General features: G+C 48.5%; 1 protein-coding gene across 4 annotated transcripts in view; it reads left to right on the top strand.

The window, feature by feature from the left end:
* Positions 1–23781, top strand: part of DAAM1 (dishevelled associated activator of morphogenesis 1) — a 95524-nt gene that overhangs the window by 13176 nt on the left and 58567 nt on the right. For all 4 annotated transcript variants that reach the window (XM_075104194.1, XM_075104192.1, XM_075104195.1 and 1 more), the window contains exons 2-3: positions 5144–5241; positions 22667–22890. In XM_075104194.1, the coding sequence (XP_074960295.1) occupies positions 22708–22890 (183 nt within the window). In that variant the 5' untranslated portion in view covers positions 5144–5241; positions 22667–22707. The remainder of the gene's footprint in view (positions 1–5143; positions 5242–22666; positions 22891–23781) is intronic.

The raw sequence follows: 23781 nt of genomic DNA, 5'->3' as shown, positions 1-23781 counted from the left end.
TAAACATTTATCTATGCCTCTTCTGTGTTGCTTTGGGTGTGCATGGGCAGCAGCTGAAGGAAAGCATCTGGTGCTCACAGGCTCACCTGCCTCATCTGGGTATGAGCCACGCCACGGCGAGAGCGCAGAGCTCATTTTAGGGCTGCAGTGGAGAGCGATAGTCCCTGAATGCTGCTGTGCCTGGCCTCAAAGATATTTGCAATGAGGGCAATTTCTGAGACGGTGCAACCAGAAAGTGCTTGGACCCAGTAGACAGGAGTGTAAGGACCTGCATAAAGCACATGTGCCAGCTTGCTCTACCTCTTGCCTGGGCTAGGAAGGACTGACAGGGCTTGCAGCCTTCCCAGCTCTGAGCTCTGGGCTCTGTAGTGTTGTTTATTGTGTCCCTGCGAGCTGTGAGCAGGGGCCAGTGCCTTTCATTTCAATCACCTGCACTCATGTTGGATGCTCCCTGGTGCTGTGCACAGCCCATCTGCTCCAAGGGGACAATCGCAAGCATCCCAGGCTGCTGCAGTCATACAAATCCTTTTTTTTTTTTAACATTCTTACCATGTAAAGGAGCCATTCTCTCCCCACCACCCCCAAATAGCAGGATGGGTGCAGTTGGTCCATCCAGGGTGGTGTTTACCAGTCCCCAAGCCAGAACAATGCTGTGGAGCCAGGTACCGTGCCCTGGGGCTGGGAGGAGGAACAGTGTCACACTGAGGATATGAGGATATGAGCGTTTTATTCTGTAAAGCCAATGCACATAGGAATGGCAACCCCTCAATGGCCAACTAAGTGAATAGATGTGACAAGACATGTTTGTTTATCAAAATACTGATTGGTGCCAGGGGGATGGATAGGTGTGTTTTGGGGAACGGGTGAAGGAGTGTGGCGAGGCGTGGGTGACTGAGCGATGGGGACCACAAACACAGCTGTGTGTGCCTGTGTGCTCTGATAACTTGAACTCATCACTGCTGGGAGTGCCTGCCTCAGACTGCTGCCAGAGATGTGGTACCCTTTATTAATCTGCAGAGATAATTGTGGTTTTAATGTTACCAGCGGGGGACTTTGCATGAGACGGAGGCGTTCCTAGAAGACCTCCGCAGGTACCATCCTGGAGGCATCCAACATGACTCAGTGTCTTCGCTGATATTTTTTTAAAGTAGGTCTCAAATTGGTGCCAATTTTAAAAGATGGGGATGCTGGGAAGTGATCCCAGGAGGTGATCTGGAGCCGTGGAAAGCGGTTCAAGGCGTGATCAGCTGCAACCATTCCTTCCACAGGTAGTTTGGGAGCAGAGCTGCTGCTGAGCCTGTGGTGGAAGGGCAGTGCCTGGCCCTGCCCTCGGTGTTTGACAGGGACGGTTTGATTGATGAGGGTGTGGGGAAGTGCATAGAAGCTGAGGAAATGCTTTGTACTGGGGGAACATGAGTGCTTCTCTCGTCTTTTCATCAAGAAGCTGAAAAATGTAAGCGTGTGTCACTTTGTCAGGGGTGCAGTGGTGGGCATCCAGCAGCTCTTCAGTCTATCAAACAGTCCATGTCTGGAAGCCAAAGCCGGATGTGTGCTATCCAGAGCAAGGCACAGGTACATCTGTATATTCATTTATTTTTGAGCTGCATTTAAGCAGTAGAACAAACACTCACAGAAAATGGCCTCGACCGCATCTTGGTATTCTGGGTCCAGACCGCTGGTGGCTCCAGGAGGGTGCTTGAGCTTGACAAAAGTGCGTTCAGCCCCTGGCATCAAGAGAAGTGGGTAAGATTAACAGGTTGCAGTGCATGGGAGTCCCATACTCCAGGAGAAATCGCTCTTCCAGAGCAGAATTTTCTAATGGGGCTTTGTGGGGCTGGAGAAGGATGATGCAGAAGAGGTTAGTGTGGATCTGTGCCACGTCTCACCAGGTCCCCACCTCCCTGCCCCACAGCAGGCAGCTCCGTTAGGGTGAGCAGCACATGGGATGCCATTGGCAGCAGCCTCTGCATCCAGACCTTGCCTCCCACCCTGCCTGGTGACTGCAGCCCTACATGAGCTAACAAGCAGGTGTAGATGGAGCTTCTGTGGATCCAAAGCAGATGTCAAGCAGTATTTTTACCTACTTGCTTGCAAAAATCATCCACCAGGACTACCCGCTCTGGGGCAGAGAGGTGGGGGGCAGGTGAGATGTGGCACAGATCCTTGCTGGTCTCTGTATCGTCCTCTGCCAGCCCTGTGAAGCCCTATTAGAAGTGTCTGCACTGAAAGAGTGTTTTTTTCTCAAGTACGGGAATGAAATGATAAAGCTGCAGCCTCCCGCTGCTGAGGATAGCCCTTGTTTTGTCTCATCCAATTGATCTGAATTAAGTAATTTATAAGGATGTTTTCCATGAATCTAAATCCATGCTTGCTGCTGTGCCTGGGAGGTTTAACTTGCTCAAGAGACTGCACTGAGTATCTCTATCCTGAATTGCACTGCAAAGTCCTGCTCTTCAGGAGAGGATGGGGGATACAGCTGGATCCTCCAGGAACATGCTGCGGGCGGCTGATAGTGCCAAGTCCCTGTTAATCGTGCATCTCCCAGTGTGGGCTAAAGTGGTTAGGTAGGGCGTAAGTGCAATAGTTTCCCTAGGTATGCATGTGGAGCTTGAGGAATTTGTCCCTTGTGGCAAGCAATTCCTGATGTTACAGGTCTTGGGGAAACTGAAGCCAAAAATTAAAGGGGGGGAGGGAGTGTTGGCCTTTGGAAGGAGACCGTGATGTGGAAATTTTGGTACAGGTAGGTTTCCCTTGCAGACCTCTGTATGATGTTTCCTGGTGAGAGGAATTGAAAAATTCCTGTTATGCCACACCACTTCCCCTTCCAAAAACTGCTTTTGCAAGCCAAGGGTGCATGTCTTTTGAAAGCGATGCACGTGTGTTGAAGAAGCCTGCCATGGGATCTGCCTGAAAAAAGAGGATTCAAAAACCCAGCTCTGCTACAGATAGAGAAGTCAAAGATAACCCCAAGATCCCCAATCCTGAACTTGTTCCCCTTGCTTTGTCTGAGCACCATGGTCTGCTGGGGCTGGAGCAGTGATCATGAGTGGGTTCATCCCCTGGGAGGGGACCTTGCTTTCTGCTGCGCGCCATGCATTTGGGATGTTGTGTTTGTGCTGAGGGGTGCAAGGCTGCTGTTGTGTGCAGGAGGTGGTTTCTGACTTGTTCTTGGAGCATGATGGCTGTTCTCTGGGGACCTATGAGCTGATGTGGCATGCGCTGGGGTCAGCCGTCCTTGTGGGTACCCAGAGCCTGGCTCTCCATCCCATTCCACCTGTCTGGCTGAGCACCCAGGGACCCCTCCACTTCTCCTCCAGAGTGCTTCCAAGACAGTTTTGCAGCTCTTGGAGGTCAGAGCTCATGCTGGGAAATCCAGAAACATTTCCAGAGCCAAACCACGCCACAGCAAGCGGGTGTGTGCCTGGTCTCTGCTTCTCATTTCCTTCAGCGCTTTAGAAAGCAGTTGAGCTGCACACGGGGTTTCAGCAGGGTGTCCCCTCTTTTGTTCCGATATATGAGAAACGTCTGTGCATGTGTTTATATTTTTTAAAAAAAGTATATATTTTACCATAGCTGTTTGTGATCTATGCCACTCAGGACTGGTCTGGTTGGGTGAAGGAGGGATGTTGCTTGCAGCTGCCTACCTGTTGCACTGGCAGCCATCTGATGGTCCTGCATGTCTGGCCATGCTTGCACTTGGAAAAAGCAAGTGTTTACAGGGAACTATCCCAAACCTGCTCAAACCCAGCTAGAAAAGCTCCCTCTGATGTGAACAGGCTTTTGCATAAGTCTCACTGCATCAGTGGAGAGGCCCTGTTGCTGTTACATAAATTGCAGCCTGGCCTAAGCCTTTCCATGTGTGTCCGTCTTGCATCTTCTGTCCCCATTTTCCTGCACGCTTGCTGGCATATCGGGATAAAACCAATGCAGCTTCTGGTGGCAGGGCTGGATGTGGGGTTGCTGTTTGCCACGCTGCTGCCCATCCTCTGGGACAGTGAATGCAAGGTCAAGGCATCATCATGCCAACAGCAAACTGGAGCAGCCATATAAAGTTGTCATTTAAAATAATTGCCAGGATGGTTTTTCCTCCCTTTCCCCCCACCCCCATCCCCATGTTCTTCCCTGGAACTGTGTCCTTCCCCACCCACAACCCTGGGGCTGCCTGGATCTGTTCAGGATTTATGTTAAAAGGGAAATTTTATGTATGTAATTAAAACATTGTATTGCTGGTAGAAATGGGATTTGGTGCTTACTGCTGTGACTCTTTCTCATGCGTGAGGGTGAACTGATTGATTACTGAGGTTTGAGATTAAATATTCCCCTGAGCTTTGCTGGCATTTAATGTGGTGGGGGAAGGGCAGAGAGAAGGGGAGGAAGAAAACTATGGTTTTCTCCAAGGCAAGGAGAGCAGGGAAATGTCTACTGAGCACATCCCCTGTCTTGCTCTGCACACTGTCTGCTGTAACAGAGGCTCCCATCGCTGGTATCATGGACCTCAATAAATTGGGTGCCTTACTCTGCATCCATGATGGTGGGTGAGCTGCTGCTGGGATTTGCAAATTCCTTTCACCACTGGGTTGAGCATCCCATCGCATCATGTTCTGTCCCTGTGGCTCAGCTGCATCCTCACCTCCCTGCATCCCAGTCCTCACAGGGGTCCCTCTGAGCCTGGCAGCAGGGTAGGCCTGCTGTCCCCTCCCTTCTCCCTCGGAGCACGCCTTATTTATTTCTTTTCCTTAATTTCTTTTAAACCAAAAAACCCTCTCTTCTTGGTTTCGATGAGAGTGGAGGAGAAAAAACCCTGATGCGCCACTCCTCAAGCGCACAGAGGGAGTCTCGCCTGGTTGGAGACACCCGCCTTTCCTTGAAGTCTAATTTTAGCTGAAGGCGATGGGATCCCTCCAGGGTACGACAGAGGTTTCCTATCAGCCTAGACCTTAAGAAACATGAACGCAAACAAAAACAACACAGAAGCACTTAGGTTTATTTGGGTGAATTCTTTTAAAAAAGGGTGTGACTTATTTTTGTGAGCTGTCCTGACACTCACCGGCTTTGTTCTGCTGCAGTCGGGTATTTCAGGTCTTCCAAGATTTAATCAGAATAATTAGTTACTGTCTGTTTATACCTTCTGTTTTTGTTGCAGGGTTTCCAAAGGGCGTATTTATCTTCCAGAGTGCTGCCTAAGTGTCACTTAATCATTAAGCATCTGATTTCCTCCAAGTTATCTGTCATGCTGCTTATGTAAGTAAATAAAAAAAGGGGGGGGAGATAGTGTTGGCGGATTCTGCCTGGGGGCGGTTGTAAGGATTTTTCCTGATTGTCACGGGTTTAATTGTGAGTTGCCTTTAGTTCCCAGCCCATCATGCAGTGATCAGAGGACTGCGTGTTTGGATTGGCTCTTAATGACCCAGCCAGTTTAATGAGGTTGCTTTCAGCCAAGCCTTCATGTATACCCCACCAAATTGGCAAGAGGTGTGTTCCTCCCTGTCATTTCGGGGGGGGGGGGGGGGGAAGTCTTTACAGAAATAAAGGGCTTTTGCTTTTACTTGTCCAGTTATACCTTTGACTCCTTAACCCGGTGGCATCCCTTATAAAAATCACAGATCTGCCTGGAAATAAGTTACTGCTATAAGTATGACAGGATTGGAAATTGGGTGGTTTTCAGCCTGCATTTGCACACTTGATTTGGGAAGGGGATCTGGTGACGCACACGTTTCCCATCTCTTTAACATGGGAGGTGAGAAAGACACAGAAAAACACTGCAGAAGAGGACAGGATGGCTAGAAAGCCTCACAATTAGACAGATGTGGTGCTGAACCCATGCCTAGTTCATGCTCAGCACCTAGACAAATTGCGTGATATTTTCCCTGCAGAAGGCAGCTGCCATGCTGATGGCAGTGTGAGGCTGGACAATTTTGAAGGGGCTAGGGTGAAGGCAAGGTGGGACCATCAGGATCTGTGAGGCTTTGGTGGCTTCAGTGGACCCAGCAAAACACGCTTGCATGGAGGCTAAGGTTGAAGTCCATCTCCTCTCTGCATTTGTTGGGGAGAGTGAAGATGAACCACTCCGCTGGGGCATGCGTTGGTCTCTGTGCCGTGGCAGAGCTGAAGCTGGACATGTTTCCCATGTCCTGTCTACCTCACACAGCTCCTGAGCAGATTTTGGAGAGACACCAGCAAATCCTCTGTCCCCTCTGGGACTTACATGGTGGCTGTCACAGCTAGCAACGGGTTGCCAGTGGCCCTCACTTTTTCCGTTCTGGTGTGCGTGGAGGTGGGAAAAGTCTGATTTGATGTAAATATTCTTAAGGAAGGCTGTTGACATGATTTTTCCTTTGATGTTTACCCAGCTGGAAAGCTGGTAGAGGTTCAGACGACACCTTCCAAAGCACTGGGGATGTGTGATGTGCAGCACAGCCATTGCTCCTGCCTGACATGGCCTCTCCAGCTGCAGCAAGGGATGCCAGAGGGGGTGTCAAGTCTCTAATCCCCATCTTACTGGTGTGTGCCTGCCTGCTTCAGTCATTCTTGCAGATATGCTTGGCTTGGGCAGAGGGAGAGGGGGGGAGGAGGAGCAGAGCTTCTGGGAGTTGAGGGTGAAGGCACAGAGGGGGAGGGAGGTGGGCAGCATCATGGGGGTGGATGCTGGGAGGAGGAGACAACGTCGCTTGTTTGCCTGGTGCTTTAGGAGCTGCTTAGTTAAATGAAGGGAGCTACATTTGGCTTTTAAATAGCTTTGGAGCATGTGAATGCTCCATGTTGCTATCTCTGCTTTCTGTAGCAGGAGTCGCCTCCTGTCCCCATCTCTCTTTGAAGAACTCCCCCCTGTTAAAGTCCACCGTGGGACACAGGAAGTGCAGCTTGGTGGCCACATGCTTTCAAAAATCCTTTCCAGTTCTCCCCAAGCTCCTCATCACTCCAGACCACTTGTCCCTTGACTCTTCCCAGTCCGGCTGCTGTGAGCCTTGGTGATCAGGACTGACCACGGGTCCCCTCTCCTGTGGAGGTCACTGCACGCCAGGAAGTTTGGTGCTCACCACATGGCACTGGCTGGTCTTCCATCATCTCTCCTTGAGCATCCCACGTAAGGCAGAGCTGATGCCCCTTTGGCTTTTCTGTGCTTTTGGAGGGCTGTGTGTTTCTTCTTTCCTTTCAGCCACCTGGAACACTCCTCCAAAAGACTAGAGAGAATTACTTTTTTTTTTTTTATGGAAAACCCTATTTCCCCAGTTGTCCCTTGGTGCAGAACTGGATGTTCTTTTTGTGGTTGGGCGCCCTGTTACCTGGTAAAGGAGATTTGTAGCGCTTAGTTTTATTTAATTCATGTAGAAAATGAAAGTGTTTCAAATTGTGTCCTCTCCTTGGGCCCCAGAATAACACGCTCCTGTGATGGAGGATGCCAAAGGCAGACACAAATCCTCAGGATGGGAATGCAGGGGATGTTTGCTCACCAAAAAACTTCATCTCAATCAAGAATGGGGAATATTCCCCCACACCATAGCCACCCTGGGGGACAGGCTGTGTCCCCACACACAAGCAGACCATGGCCACCAAGTGCCACTGAGGTGCTCCCAGGCATGGGGCCGCTTTCTTACTCTTGCCCTTGGCCATGTGCCCACCAGCCACTTCCAGACGTGGCGGGGGAAGGTTTGGGAGGAGCACACCCCGTTTTCCTCATAAAACTCCAAAGAAGAGGGTTAGCCTGGTTTAGATTTTAAAAATAACTTGCACATTTGGAAGCTGAAGTTTCAGAAGGGCTCCAAATAGGATAATGGCTTTGATCATGGCAGTCTTAGATCAAGGCAGGGCTTTTTAGGTGTGCTGGATCAGCTGGAAAGTATATTGTAGTGTCTAGACTTTATCATCCTTGAGCAAGGCTTTTTTTTTTTTTTTTCAAATCTACAAAAGGTCTAATCAAAAGCCCACGTACCGTTGATAGGAAGGCTCTTTCGGAAAGGAGCCTGCTCTGGGATTTGATGGTGTCCAGAAGTAAGTTAAAAGAGGTGGAGATCACCTTTGGACTTTAAAGAACCTCTGAGACTCTGCTTTACAGGCACTGCTGTTTCTGATGAGGCCATTAGCGTGGGTGGAAGCTGTTGTGTCAGCAGAAGGGTGAGGATGGGGACCTGCCATGTGCCATACCCCTGGTCTCCAGAGTGGTCAATTCTTGCAGCTGAGCACTGCTGAGACCTCGTTGCTCACCCTTTGGCAGCTGTGGTTGGAGTCAGCTGGTCAGACCAGCATCTCCCACAACCATTTCAGTTTTGGCTGTGTAATAACCATAAATGTCCGCGTTTGGTGTTTGGATAGAACTTCAGCATTTCTTGCTTAAGTGTAGAAAATGTATGTTTTTCTCTTTGCTTTCCATAAGTGGGTTTTAAAATATTTTTTTTACTACTTTACCTTTTTTAAAATTTTATTATTTTACATCATTCCAAAGGATTAGAGGCAGAGGAGTGACTTCCCAAGGTGCTTGAAATAAACTCAGAAGCCTGCCATGAAGATGCGGACATCTGGCCACATGCATTCACTGACTTTCTCTTCCTGAAAGCCCACATAGCAATTGAGCTCCATTACATTGGAAGATGCTCTGTTGAGAAAGCAGAGGCAATTTTTCTTCAAAATGGTGTGTTTTTTGCACAGTGGTCTTGTGTGTGTTTTGGCAGGTGTGTTGTTGGAAAAGTCATCGCCAACCATCTCCTCGGCACATGCTGCAATGCACCATGAAGCCACGCTCAGATAGTGCCACGAGCTGCAACCGTAGCCCGAGGCTTTGGTGGAGTCACAGCCTAGCTGTGAAGGCTTCAGCTGGAAGCTTTGGAAAACATTTGGAAATGTTTCGGAAAACATTTGGATCTAGGATGTCATAGCTCTGCGTCTGGTTGTTTTCCTTTGCTTTGTCCTTGAGAGAGGGAACTGCTGTTGGGTTTCTGTTTTTTCTTTCCATCAATTACTCTTTTAGACATACTTATTTCCAGGGATGAATCAGAGCAAATGCCAGTGTGTAAACAGTTTGCAATATAAAATGGTATTAAAATTGGGCTGGAAGGGATCTTAAGAGGTTACCTTGTTCCCAAGGCAGGGTCAGTTGAATCCATGCATCGAACTGGAAGGTGATCGTGTTTGCTGGGAGTTGTTTTCTCATAAATTATCTAAGGAGCAGAGGCAAAAGTCTACCAAATAATGCTGTTAGTATGTGTGTGCAAGCCTCCCGCAGTTTATTCAAATCATTTGCTGAATAACTATTGAAAATTAATGCTGGGTTTGTTCCCAGAGCTATTCAAAGTAATATTCCAGAGTAACCTTTTCTGCCTTGGCATTTCCAAAATACGGCAAAATTTGTGGATGAGATGCATTTACTTGTAGTCTGTATTTGACATGGAGCCATCCTTGTTTTGCCCCATTTCTGAGACGACCAGACCTCATAAGCCCCACTGGGATGAAGAACAGGTTTTTTTCAACAGTGATTAGGTGTGACTTTTCAGTTCTCCAGCTGGTCCGTGCTTGAGCTGGAGGGGGAGCAACAGAAAGCTCCCAAATCCACCCCAACAACGTGGGGTAGTTTGGGATGCTGTCACACCAGCCCCATGGAAATCAACAGCAACATCTTTCCTTAACATCTGCAGGTTTAGATAAAGCTGCGAGATCCTGGGCGGTGGTGGGAGAGGAGCATTCTCACTAGAAATCCTCACCTGCTTTGACATTGACAGCTAAGAGACGACTTTCAATTAATTTCTCCTGCATCTTCCTCTGTCCCAGCTTTGCATCTTGAGCAATGGATCAAAAAAACTATACGCAAGAGCCCTAGCTTAATCCCCTCACCTTCTAAAGATGCTGCAGAGCTCCACTGGGTCTTTTTTCCTTGCTTATAGCTCCACATTTCAGTGATTAAAGGTTTTGGAAGAGGTTCACCTGTAGCCAGCCGGATGCTGGCTTGCTCTCCAGCCAGCATTGTATTGGTATTAGCATCCACACAGCCCAGACAGTGACTGGTTTTCCTTCATCTGGTCCTTTCCCCAGCCAGTTTATAGTAGGTGATAGCAAAATTAATCTTTCTTTGGCCATGTGGCAGGCTTGGTTAGCCCCCCCCCCCCAGCCCATCTGTATGTTTAAACTCAAGATGGCTGGCATTAGCGTTACTGTTTGGCCAAACGTATGCAGAGATATCACGGCTTAGATTTGTTACAGATGGGTTTCTGGGTATAGTCTAAGGCATTCTGCCAGCCAATTTTCTATCTGTAGAAGTGATTGGCATCTCTATAAATAAAGCTGCTGTGGGTTTATAAATCTAAATATACTTATTCATTAAATTATTTTTACATCCCAAGTGGGTTGCCATCCTGTGTTATCACAAGAGAACCATGCTCTTCACATATGTGTTATCCACAGCACCAGAAATGCAGCTTCTGAGGCTTTGAAATGCTTTTTCTCTTGGAAATACATGTGTGTGAACTGTCCATGAGTCGCTGTGCCATGGTGGGGTGAGAAGGACCTTTTCACTGGAACCTCTTCACTGTCATCACTGGGAATGACCCTGTCCTAGAGACTGTTGTAGACAGAGCTCCGGAAGCAGTAGTGGCTGTAAATACAGGAATGTGAACTTTTTCTTTTTTGACTCACAAATGAGTATGACTTTGCTGTGATATTTAGTCCCCATGGCCGGGTAGATACTATTTGTATGGCTTCTTTGGTGCTGGGAAGGACTTCCCCACAAGCCTCTTCATCCATGTCCTTGGGTGGGGAGTCTCGCAAAGGGCTTCATCTCTCTGCCCATGGGCTGGGCTGCATGGGAAATGGGGTCTTTCCACCTCGTTTAACCATCCCTGCTGTTGTTTTGGCTACAGGAGCGAGGGAAAAAGTCTCCCAGACCAGCTCCAGGTGCTGCTGTGAGCTGGGGAGGTGCAGAGCCTGAGGGAGAGCCTGGCCAGCCGCCACGTAGCCGGGCAGCAACACAGGCACTGGTAAATCTGGCTTGGTCTTTGAACAGGCTTATGAAAACACTGTGAGCTGAAACCTCTGGGTATTTTTGGGTTTGTTTTCATTCTCCTTTGAAAGCATTTGAATATTCATTCAGTAAATGATGAAACATAGAGGACATCTGCCTGAGAGGCAGAGTATCAGCTGCCTCACTTTCCTCAGTAATAATGTGCATAATTGAAAGTTAACCTATGATTTTAGCTTAGTTTCTAAAGAAAGGAAGCTTTAGAGTTGGTCTGTCCATCTGCTTCTCCTCCCTCATCACTGACAATTCATCAAGTCCATTGGCTGGATTTGTCCTCTCTTCCAGGTTGATTTTCATCTCAAATATGTGGAGCTGTTGCAAGCTTTGTCAAAACAGGTATCATATTAGAAGGGTATTGTGGAGGTTGTTTAAGGGAAAGGATACAGTGAAAACTCAGTCTGTACTAGACACTAGGGAATACACGAGTGTTATGAACATCCAAGCTGTAAAGAGTGCTTTAGCTGGATTTACCATCTTACGAGCCACCAGAGAGCCCACACTGCAGGACTATGCACAGACATGTAGGTGTTGCAGGGGGAATGTTTGCTATGTGAATTCTCTGATGTCTGTTAAATGTAAGTTCATCCTGCAGCCTTAATATAAAAGTGGCTTATATTGCTTAGGTTCACAGAGGGAAATTGCCTCTTTGCTAGTGTTGGTATTCCTAGTGCTGCTTACCCCACCGACTGTAGTTTCTGTAGTGTAGCAAAGTCAATGCAGTCTTGTAGGGTCTTCAGAGGCTGGTAGCAACATTTACATGTCTTGACCCTTAACTGAAGCTGGTTGCAGTTCTGCATGCCATTCAGTGTTGCGGAGGAAGGGAAGGGCAAGTGCTGGGATTCAGCATTCTGAAGGTGGGAGCTGGATGATGGTGTTGAAAACCTCACCATCTCCCATCACAGAAAAGCTTAGTGTTGCAGATGAGCAGCAGGTGAAGAGGCGAATATGAGAAGCCTGAGTGGTGGGTCCGGTGTGTGCCTGTCCCTGGGTTATTTCTGGTGCACAGTGGCTGAGTTGTAGCTGCATGGTAGAGGTAAGACATTGACATCTGGGTTGTATCCTGGAGGTACCAGGAGTGATGTGTGGCTTGGACAGACCAACGGTATTTGACAAACTTAGAAGTGAAATGAATCACCTTGCCTGGTGCAGGTAAGGGCAGAGATGACCTTGACTGTGGCGTGAGACCTGCTGTGTGGCTGGTGCCAGCAAACAGGGAAGTGGTGGCCTCTAGGAAAGATGTTCCCATGGTCCTTGTGTCCTGCTGCAGACCCTGATGCAGTAAGGGAACCCTTCCTCCCCAAATCAGCAAACAGCTTCTGGTTGGCATATGTTACCCAGGCTCTGGAGGTCCTGGCGTGGGTGCCCAGAGCATCCATAAGGTAGTCTGGAGGTTATGGTGTGACCAGCTGTGCTCAGTGTTGCTGGGAGCTAGCTGCTGGTATATGTGTCCTACGTGTGTGTGTGATATCCTTGCACCACCTTATGTCTCACAGAGTTGGGGTGGGAAAAGGGAGAGACCCTGAAAGACCAGCTACCTACTTCCCTACCAGGATATGATGTGGTGCAAACAGGGCTCAACATTCATTGTGTTCTTGGTGAGCTGCCAAATGTTGCATATCTGCCTGGCTTTTACTGGTAGGTGTCAATACTTTTTTCCATGCCTGTTTTTTATTCTCTGCTTCCACCAGAGCTTGAATTCTTTGCAGTGTTGGGTTTTTTCTCTTTCTTTTTTTTTTTTTTCCTCCATTTGTTGCCTTGGTAAGAACAGAGCTGAAGTACTGGGAGCCCAAACCAAACCTGTCTATTACGCATTACCCGATTAGACGCCATGGTAATAAGCATTTGAATCTAAAGCTAGATTAGGCAAGGAGCAGTCTAGGGCTGGATTTGCATAGCACACATTCCTTCTTTATATGACATGTTGGTAAATCTACTGAAAGTGAATTTATAAAGCACCACTGTGCTTCGAGTGATCCTGTTGATGCATGGGTTGCTCCCCCCACAAGGCACTTAACTGGGCAAAAAATGCCTGTCATTGCGTGGAAGATGCTTTTTCTCTTCTCTTCCTGCTCTCAGAGCTTGTGTTGCAGTTGATGCAGATGGGTAGCTCTTGCCAGCTCTAAAAACTTGCATTAATGAGGTTTTTTTCTGTAGAAGCAGTTATTTCGGGATGATTTCTCTTTCTGTGGCAATGTGCTGTGGTAGTGAAGTGAATCTGGAGTTTTCAGGTTCCTAAATCCAATGTGCAGCTTCTTCAAGCTTTCACTGCAATGTTACAAGTCTTTTGCTGGAAAATGCTGCAAAGATTTGTTATCCAACAGCCATTTAATTTCTTTCCCCTGTGGACAGTCACGAGGTTGCGGATGATCTCAGGGTTGCTTTCTCTTGGAGTTATTTCATTAGTGTGTGTTTAGGGCATCCAAACTGCAGGTTAATCTGGAGCAATGGGCTACTGAGGTTAGACATGGAGGAAAATGTTTTTCAAGGCTTAGTGCAGTGGCTAGGCAGCAAACCTTCAGGCTCTTCATTGTAGGGGGAGGGGTTTGAGATGGAGGTTCTGGATGTTGGAGGTTCTGCGTGTTCTTGTCCATTTTAGGGAGGGTTTGAGATGGGTGTGCTTGTGCGAAGAGCGAAGCAGAAAACTGCCTCTTATCCAGCCCCTGCTCATGGTGACCTCCATCTTGTGGCAAAGCGTACAGCAATTATACCTTTGGGTCTGTAAGCAGGGATGCTCTGATGTTGTTGCAGCCCCTGGGCTGAAAAGCACCAACCCTGCTGGCTTGGCTTTGCTTCTTTGTTGCAAGGGCTCTGCTTAGGCACTTCAGGAGGCCAATGAACGTGGCTTGCCCGGCTTGAAGCCTTTGCTTGCCTGGCTTGTGACCCTCATAGTGTGGGAATGAGGAAGGACAAACCAAGGAATAAGGCTCATCTCACTGAGTTTCAAGCTTGGTTGGACCTGCTGCACCCTACTTTGTTATCAACGGTGTTGTCTGAGCTGCGTTAATGGAAAGCTCTAGCCCTGAATGGCTCCTCTCAGCAAGAACCTCAGTCGTGATCTCTGCAGCTAGAGCTGTTTCAGCTTCAAAGCTGCTAAAGGAATGGGGGTCTGTTCTGGGGTGTCGGGGACACACTTTATTGCAGGAGAGCTGGGCAGACCTGATATCCATTGAATATAATGCCCTGAAGCCAGGAAAGGAGGTGAGCTGTGAAGGAATGTGCTGATCACCAGTGGTACAATGAAGCCTTGCCCTGGTGGCAGATGTGAAGACCTCTGCAAGACTCTGCCACCACCAGGATTCTGGAACCCTCAAAGAGGTGAAGTTCTCCATTGCTTTGGATCGTGAGTAAACCGGACTGGTGTTGATGGGGAGAAGTGCTTTCACGTTGCTGGCCAGAGTGGTGGACTCCAACCTCAAGCAAGAAGTCATCTGCAAGGAGTTGTGAGCTTGGAAAGGGCCAGGAGTATTGACGACTGGTTCAAAGATGCAGGAAGGCAAGTGGTGGTGTTGAACCATGCAGCATCTCTGCAGAGATAGCAGTGAGCACACAGGAAATAAAAATCCTGTGCATGTACTCAGTGTGTTTAAATTTGGTTTGTATTGATGCTGCTGATGCTGATACTTTTCTGGATTAAGCATTAATCCAGAAAATTAATTATTTTAGCCTCTACTGATTTTTAAATGCACCCCCTTTGGATCTCCACTGGACGGATGTTCCCCTCTAGATGCTCCCGCCGGCAAAGAGGGACCTTCCTTCAGTCCACCCCATGCAGCGATGGGTTGGCTGACTTTGGAGCAAGCTCTTCCTTTTTCCTTGCCATCAGTGAGAGGCAGGATAGTTAGGCAGTTAAAACTGTGTGCCTCTGTTAAGCCAGGTTCTCCGAATTGCAGGTGGTGGGTTTGAGCAGGTCTACTGGGAAACCAGAGTCCCACTGTCCTTTTTCATGGGGTGGTGCAGCTCCATCCTGGTCAAAGCGGGGCTTTTGCCATAAGCTACGTCAAGTTGCATCTACATTAAAAAAATACAATCAAGCCTTCCAATTAGTCTCGCCTGCTGTGCTCGCCTGCTTTTCTTTATTATGTTTAAATGCAAACAGTCTTTTAGTGTAATGTGAAAAAATTGCTGCTTTTTCCCAGGCTGGGTGGGAGCAGGCATTGTGCTGGAGCTGTTGGGATCCTGTTGTGCCTGATGCAAGCTCACATATATTGTTTTTCAGCATTCATCTGCTGAAGCATGGGGAGGTATTAGTGTCATACTGGAAGGAAAGCGGCTGGGGGGCCATTTCTGTCATCACGCATATTTATCAAGGAATTCTCAACCCAGGTTCATGCTTTAGGGGGAAAAATCACTCTGGATTAACATCAGGATTTAAAAATCTTTAAAGGAAAATTAGCATTGCAGATGGGTAGGCCAGCTGAGAGATCTGACAAATGTGTTTTGTTTGCTTTGGGCACTTTCTGGACTACAGGTTTAATGATATCTTGAAGCTTAGTGATATCTACCCATCAGGGTCCCTGTTAGGAAGGACTCTTATTTACAGCAGCCTCCGCTCAGTTTGCATTTTGAAAGAGAAAATAAAACTGGCTTGCTACACACCACAAGCTGCATGAACACCAGTAGCCCCACCTTAAGCATGGATAATCCTAAAAATCTCCGAACACAACCCAAAACTAGCCTGTGGGACTCAGCTGGTAGCTCCCTGTTGCCTTGCCATGTTGTGGCCCTGTGGAAGATGTCACTGTGCTGATGGACTGGAAGCATCTGCTGCCGAGCAACTTGGAAACTCCAGTTTGCAAAACCAAATTAATTAACAGGCTTTAAGAGAGGAAAAGTCTGCCTGCCTTCGCCCTCTGTTTTATACTTGGAGAGCCTGTCTCACCCGGGGGATTACTGCTGAAATGGGGAGCAGTGAAATGGAAAGCTCAGCAGTGAGGCTTTGCATAAGATAAATCAAAGTCATAGCCTAAATATTCATTGGAGGAGCAGGGCTTGAGGCTGGGGGGAGGCAAAAAGGGGGAATTAAAGTAAAGGAAGGTTTTTATTGAACTATTGTTCTCCAGGAAAAGGCTAATTGGCAAACAAATTTCTTCCTCCAGTGGGAAATACAGCTCCTTTCTCCCCACTTGCCAGGCTGTTGAGCCTTTATTGACAAAAGCTTTGCATCGTCAAAGGGAGCAGTCGGAGCTGGGAGTGATCTTGGAAATGAAGTGACTTAAAAATCCACGTCCTTTCAGATGGAGAGGGACGTATTGAGAGGGAAGGTCTCCTTCCAGCAGCCGGGCTGGGAGGTGGTCCCGGTGCCCATCGTGTTGGGAGGTTTCTGATCACCGGAGCTGCTCTTTCCTGGCTAATTATATGTAACTTGTGATGCACTGGGGTGGGCTTCACAGCTTGGTATTGTCAGCCTCCTGGAGATGTTTTGTGCTTTGTGTGAGTGTTTTCCCCCCGTTGGGGCCAAAACCAGCCATGGAAATGAAGTGGGGGTGGATGTTGGCTTGTGCTTGTGCTGTGTGTTGAGGATGGAGCCAGGATGGAGGAGGATGTTTGCCCTGGGATGCTTTGCAGTGCTGTAGCAGCCCCCTGAGCTGCGCAGGGGGTCTTGTATCCCTCTCTTGACTGTTTTCAGCCTGGAGGGCTGCCTGGCCAAGGCTTGGCATCACCTAGCCCAGACACTTGCAAAGGGTCCCTGAGAGACCAGGTTCAAATGGCAAAGGACAACTTTTCTGAGGGCCTTCTTTACAAGGCTGCAGGCTTTCAGGAGAGCCCCAGATCAGTGCTAATCCCTCCTTGCGCATGACCTCAGCTCTGAAAGGGCTGTGTCTGTGTCTGCCCCTTGGAGCCCCACCACAATGCAGCGCCAGCAGCTGCCACCCCCAAAACAAGAGCGGGGTGAGGGGAGCACTGGGAGGGACAGCCCCTTGCATTGCCTTTCCTTTCTGCTGGGTTTTTCTATGCTGCCCTTTGAAGCTGGACTGGGGCATGGGGAGGGCAGGGGAATGCTCCAGCATCCTTCCTTGGAGAGCCTCCTGCTGCCTCCGCCTCCCTCCACCTTCCTGGAAGTCTCTTGGGCTCAACCCACCTCCAACAAGTGCTGTGCCTGGGTTTGGGATGCAAATCATTCAGGGTGTTTAAGGGAGGAATACACGAGTTAAACTCATTGTTCCTCCCACTGCCAACCCACCCCACTTTTTGGTTTGCTAAAGGAAGAGCACAAATCCACCCGGCTGCTGGAAAAAAGTCATGTGTGTGCTTGTAGAATTGGGTCATTTAACACCCTAGTGAGTATTAAGAAATATATATATATTTAGATAGGTTCCCAAACTGGGTCTTGTCTGTTATTCCATGCTTGTCGTCCTTGTTCCTGAAATAAATGGCATTTGCCTGAGCTGATCTGCTGGAGCTCCCATAAGAAGCAGTCTGTAGCAGTTTAGAGGATCTGGCACCAGTACTCAGCTCATGACCGGTTAAATTCACCCTTTTAATGGACAACTCGTGACCTCCTTCAGTGTTACTGCAACACTTGCTGTCTGGGAAACTTCCAGCAAGGTTTGGTTTTTAATCCTCAAAAACTAAACAAAGTTTCAGTGCAAGCAGCATCTTCCTTGGTCAGATTTGTCTGTGCAGAGCTGTGCTGCTGCTCTCTGTGACTGCAGGGGTAGAAAGGCTGTGTGTGGATTCCCAGGGCAGCTGATGGATGCTGCAGCATCTTTGCTGTGGACCCAAGCTTATCTCCATGCTCTGGGACAGACATGGTCCTGCAATATGCCAGCAGCCATCCCCTGCTCTGGTCTTTTGCTGGCTTGCCAAACCGAGCAGCGCTGCTCCAAGCATTGATTTCAGCTGGAGAGCACTAAAACAGATCCCGTCTCAACCTGCCACGCTCTTCCCTCTGAAAACTGGATTGCAGAGTCAACAGCGTGTATGCTTCTCTTCGCGGGGAGCTCGCTCAGGCGCTGGAGAGGCAACTTGCAAGCTGGACCATGATATTCTTACAATGCGATGGAAGTTGTTGCTCTTTTCCCCAAGTAGCATTATCAACACCTCCAGATGGGAACCCCATGCAGATATGTACAATAAAAGTCTCTCCCAGCACTTTTGCTGCTTGTAGTAGGTGTAAATTTTTTTTAGATGGAAAAAGGAAGGCTTTTTCTTGTGTGTTACAAATTTGTGAAACTTTCTTTTACCTCACTGGTGAACATATCAGTGTTTACTAGCTCTGTGAATAACCTGGTTTAATTTTTCTTGTTGCAACCTGAATTTTACCATTGAGCCCCCCAAAGTTCATCTGTCCTTGCCTTGAGCAGAGCAAAATGGTTTCTTGTGAGAGAGCAGGCCCAGCTACATGCTTTAGGTTGTGACGAATGCCACAATAAAAGGAAAGAATATGAAGAGGAGGCGACACATTTTAGGCAGGCATTGGGTTTTTGAGATGCTGGCAGATGGGGCTTTCTGGGAGCGAGCCAAGAGCCTGTGACTGCAGCCAGCTCCTGCCCATCACAGGGGTGACATGCCGCTGGCCTTCAGGTACTGGGAAGCCCTAGCAGTGCTTGGAGATGCCAGATGCTCTTTGTTGGTTTCATGGAGTGTAACATGATTTCTGGGAAGGGGAATGAGGATCTGGGGTAATTCAGGATTTGGCAGATGTATTTATAAATCCATGAAACCCAAGTCTTTGAGATTTGCTTACGCTGATAATTATGGCTCTTGTGATTTAGCAATGAGTCAGGCTCCTCCTGGCAGCTGATTTTCCTGTGTTATCATGGGAAGGGTCCTGTCCTCATCCCCTTTTGTGGCTGCTGTTTCACGAGTGGATGGAGGGGGAAAAGGCAATCACCAAGGCCAAGCACCTCCCAGCCACCGCCAGCCAAGGAGGTCATTTTGCAGTGAGTGAAGAGAGGCAGAAAATTTCCATCCATCAGGAGCATCCCAGGCTGCGCCAAAACTCTGTGGGGTGGGGAGTGGCAAAGCTTGGTGTGATCCAAGATGCTGGAATCTTTCAGGGCTCAGGAGAGACGGCCAGTGAGTGTTACTGCACTTGCACAAAAATACTCTTCCCTTGTGCAACGCGCTGAAATAAAGCTCACTGTTGAGAAAGAGCTCGCTCAGGACCTTGCATCCTTCATTTGGGAGGGGATGGGAGAGGAGCCAGAAAAACAACACGCTAATATTCACATTTGAAGATTTAGCTCCTAGCTTCTGGGCAGGTTTGGAGGCGGGTGTGAAGTGGAGTGTGCACGCTCTTTTGCATGCGTTTGTATCCTTGCTGGGTATTTTTAGGCTGCAGACCGCAACACTGCAATACCAGTGCTGGCTTTAAACCAGCTTGTTGGGGCATCGGTCACAGGCAGGCTTTGGCAGTGTGTTGCTCCACGCGGGCTAATTTAGCTTGCTGAGGAGGCTGTTGAATATGCAAGCGTTAATTGATGCTCTTGTTTCCTTAAAGGAAAGGCGGAAGCGACACCAGGGTCCAATTTTCTCCTAATGACTGATTTCATTTAAGCACTGCTCAGGGCAGTGTAGGCTTGGCGCTTTATTTTAGGGCTGGGAAAAACAAGACTCATCTTTCTGTGCATCACTGAGCTGCAGCCTACGGCCTCTGTCCTGTGTGGGGACCCTGGTCAGTCCTGGTGACACATGTGGGCTAAGCTCCTCCTCCTCCTCCTCCTTTCCCTGGTCTTTCAGGCTGAGCCCATCACACACACATTTCCACCCTTGTTTCTGTGAAAGCAGCGTTATTTGGGAATGATTCAGCCCCATCAGTCCTTCCATGGGATTTGGGGTTTGGCTAGAAGTTCCCTCAATGACCCCTTCCCATCCTGTCTTCCCTGGCTTTGTATGTGTAGGGGCAATTAGACTTAATTTATTCTGACCCGCTCAGTAGTAGAGGCCAGAAGGCACTATTAGATCACAATCTGACTTAAATTTATTGAACTAATTAGCACTCAAAGGTATAAATGGGAGGTGGGGGCAGGACACTTAACATGTGGTGCTGCGTGGAACTGGTCCCTTCTGCTCTCCTTAACGCAAGCCTCCAGGTTGCCAGGGGCTGTCAGTTTTTCCCCAAGAATAACTGATTTCTGTAGGATTTGCAGGGAAGGAGAAGGTTGCATAGCTGGACTTTGTTCTGACAGTGCAATCTGTGCTGTCTGCAGCTCCCCACGACCTGCCAGGAAGCTGTGTTTTGATTTTGATCCATCATGTCAATGAATATTCATAATCCTTCTGAAGGTTTAATGCTATTTGCCTGGTAGCTAGCATATTCTCTCTCTAACCTTTTCTAGCCTTGGTTGCTAATAACCTACAGCCCACTCAGCCTACATTATAGGGTGGTTTGGTTTTTTTAATTGTTTATACATGAAAATGAGGAACCTCAGTAGCTCCAAAGCTGGAAGCAGCTCAAAAATACTTTGTCTTGGTTGCTACATGACTGCCTGCTTTAAAACCCAGAATAAAATCTTGCCTTTTGGTCTGTCATTCAAACTCCTCGTAAAACATCATCAGGAGTGTGTATCTCTGAAGAGCAGGTGTTTTTCTGGTAAAAGCTTACTGTACATTTTTGCAAGCCCAAGTCAGAGCTTGTATGTAGCAGCGGGTTTCAAGGACAAGGCTGATGTGGTGTTGAAAAGGGGATGGAAAATGCCCTGTGGAGAGGAGAACAGGTCCATTTGCTCCAGACCGGCTGCAGGATCAGGATCAGGCCCTGCTCTGGGCATGCACAGCCCTACCTGTGAACTGGGAATGACCAAGTGACCAAACTTTGTGCAGCTCAGGATATGTGGATCAGGACCAAGGTCCACACCAGGCACGAAGCGCTGGGTAGCCACCAGCATTTCCTTCTGTGCTCTGCTCCCCATGGATCTTTAAAACCCAAACCTGCAATGTTTTCCCCCATGCTGGAGGAAACAGAGGTCTATCTGCCTTTGGTTTCTTGTTTCCCTCCCTCGTTTAGGGAAGAAAGTCCCCAGCAGGTTCCAAAACCCGCCTAACACCAAAGGGATGCCAGCAGGCTGCTAATGGATTTGCTGCGGTGCTGGCTGCCGGGGAGCTGTGATGAGAGAGGTTTCATGGCAGCTGAAATTCCTCCAGTGGCTGCATTTTTCTACATACAAGATGCTAAATGTGAAATGAGATTTAGGGCTTTTCGGGGAGGGGAGGCACAGAGCAGTTGCACAGCCTGGGATTATCCCCCATGAAGACCCAACGACTGTTTCCCATTGTTTGTGGTTCAGCAGATGATTACACCATGTGCTAAAAATATGCAATTGAAGACAATTTCAAGGGTCAGATCCTCCATTAAAGTAATGTGGGTAGAGCCTGAATTTTCTGCAATGTCCCTATTTCGAGAGGGCAGTGTGTTTGCCATGCAAGCGGTGGTGCAGGGTCCAACCCCAGGTCTGCCCCAACCTGCCTCCAGTGCTGGCTCTCCACGGGGCACAGCAGCTGTTTATTCGGACATATAAATCCATAGCTAGACAGGAATGGCTGGCTCCAGAGAGATCAGACTCTCCTCTCCAAATGCTGACCTTTTTTCCCAAGCCTCTTCATAGCTTTGTTAATAAATCTGAGTCATCCATATTTCAGCCTTCTGCATTAACCTTGGCTGTTTGTCCTGTCTCTTAACATCTCAGCGTCTTTTTTCACAGAGATAAATGTGTGGGTGTGTGGCTTTATAAGACAAATGTTCAGGCTTATTAAAAATTTCTCTACTTTGCTGGTTGATTTTTCTCGTTAGGGTGCTTCGCTGCCATCCTGCTTCCTCGTAGGTGGCCCTCCTCTTGTATCGTTGACTTGATAGTCCCAATTTTTGGGCAGTATTTGCCTGGTCCTTGCCATTATCAGTCAGGCAAGACACATCATCTGCCCTGAGCTTTTCTCCCAACCTGAATTTCAGAAATCAGCAAAACCCAAGCATCTGCCAGCGCGAGTCGTGCCCAACATAAGCACTGCGTAGGAAAGTCTGAGCTACCAGCACTGTGTGATTTTTATCAGCTGAAATCACGTCTTGTAAATATTTACTGGAATTTCAAGTAGGGTTTATCTAATTAAAGCCAAGTAAAACTTTCCATGAAAAAGAGCCGCCCAACTGGTGTTTGGTGGTGGATGTTTAGGGACACGTTTAAGAGCTTGGGGGATAATATTAGGATATTTTCTCAGCTCTGCTGCCTTCTGTGACTCAGGGCATCCTGAGCCACATGAGGTCTTCAAGCACTGAGTCACCCGTGCTAGGGACCACGTACCTGGTGGCCCCGAGCACATCCAGCTGTTCCTGGCAGCAGCCTCCCAGATTTGCCATACCCCTGGCTGGACTGAGATGGGGGTTGGCCTGGCTGCCACAGCACAGGGAGGCTGGCAGGGATTTGCTGGGATTTGCAGCAGTGGTGGGGCTCCAGGACCCTTCTCCCCACAGGAACGGTGATGCGCCCCCCTGCTGCTGCCTCCTTCGGCACGAGGCAAGCAAATGCATCTTTTTAACTCACGTGGTAGTCAAGGTTGCCAGGGCCATAAATGTAAAATCTGAACAGAAATATTTGGCATGTAAACCGTCTCCACTCTTCCCCTCAGTGCTGAGCGCGTGGGTGGCTTTGATTCCTCCTCCCCTTCGTGGGACGGGAGAGCAGCACTGCAGGGCAGCTGCTAGAGCCTCCTCTCTTCTCTTCCCCTCAGGATCTAGTGCCCAGGAGGGAGGGACGCAGAGGATTTTGGCCATGGCCCCAAGGAAGAGGAGCGGTCGGGGGATCTCCTTCATCTTCTGCTGCTTTCGCAGCAGTGACCACCCTGAGATCACGTACCGGCTGCGCAATGACAGCAGCTTTGCCCTGCAGACCATGGAGCCTGCACTGCCCATGCCACCGGTGGAGGAGCTGGATGTCATGTTCACTGAGCTGGTGGTAAGTAGGATGCTTTTTATTTTTTTCTTTTTCTTTTTTTTCCCCCATTTTTTCCCCCATATTTTCTAGTCTCTCAAGGCTTGTTTTTGAGTTTTCAGGCAAGCTTTGGTGTGAAGGTAGCATCAGGGACTGCTGTTGGGAGCGGTTCTGCACTGAACCTTGAGCTCTGCTTGTCCCTGAAGTCCTGCCAGTTTGGGGTGGTTTCTCTTTCTCATTAGAAAACCTTGATTCTTAGAGCACAGCTTGAGGGCCATCTCGCTTTGTGCACCTCCAGGGTGATGCAGGGGTGTCCAAGCTGGTGAAGCAGGTTGTCCCCCACAGGTGCAAAGTGACTTTACTTGCTGGGCAGCCTGCTGCGGAGTAATCGTTGGGTGTGGGCTAAATTGAGATTTGGAGAGTCAGGATATTGTTTCTTTATTCCTCTGTACCAAAACTGTGAAAAACATGGATCAAAAAAACCTTGACAGCCAAAAAAAGCTTTAATTTCCCCTAAGCGAAAAAACATTTTGGTGTGGATTGTTGGACAGACCCAGAGTGCTCCACGTTGAGTTGATGCAGTAGTGAAATGGGGTGTCCTTATGGTGCTTTGATGCATAGAGGGAGCTGGGAGTTGTGATACGGGTTGGTCACACCTCATGGTATAGCATGTCCCACTAGATGCCAGGCAGCATGGTTCTGATGGGCTATGCCACTTGATAGAGAGCTCCAGGTTGTATTACAAAAGCCAGTTTTGCCCAGATGTCCTTCTCCATGGGTGAGATGAAAAGGCAGACTGGGGCACCTGACATGGTGGGCATAAGACGTCCCTGCAGCAGGACCTCTTCTTGCAAAGAAGCAAAACGCTGCCAGTCTGATTTGGTTTGTTCAGGTGGAGCAAACAAACACCTCTGG

The sequence above is a fragment of the Phalacrocorax aristotelis genome, chromosome 9 (genome assembly GCF_949628215.1).
Source record: "Phalacrocorax aristotelis chromosome 9, bGulAri2.1, whole genome shotgun sequence".
Classification (NCBI taxonomy): domain Eukaryota; kingdom Metazoa; phylum Chordata; class Aves; order Suliformes; family Phalacrocoracidae; genus Phalacrocorax; species Phalacrocorax aristotelis.
This window is presented reverse-complemented; position numbering and strand designations above follow the sequence as displayed.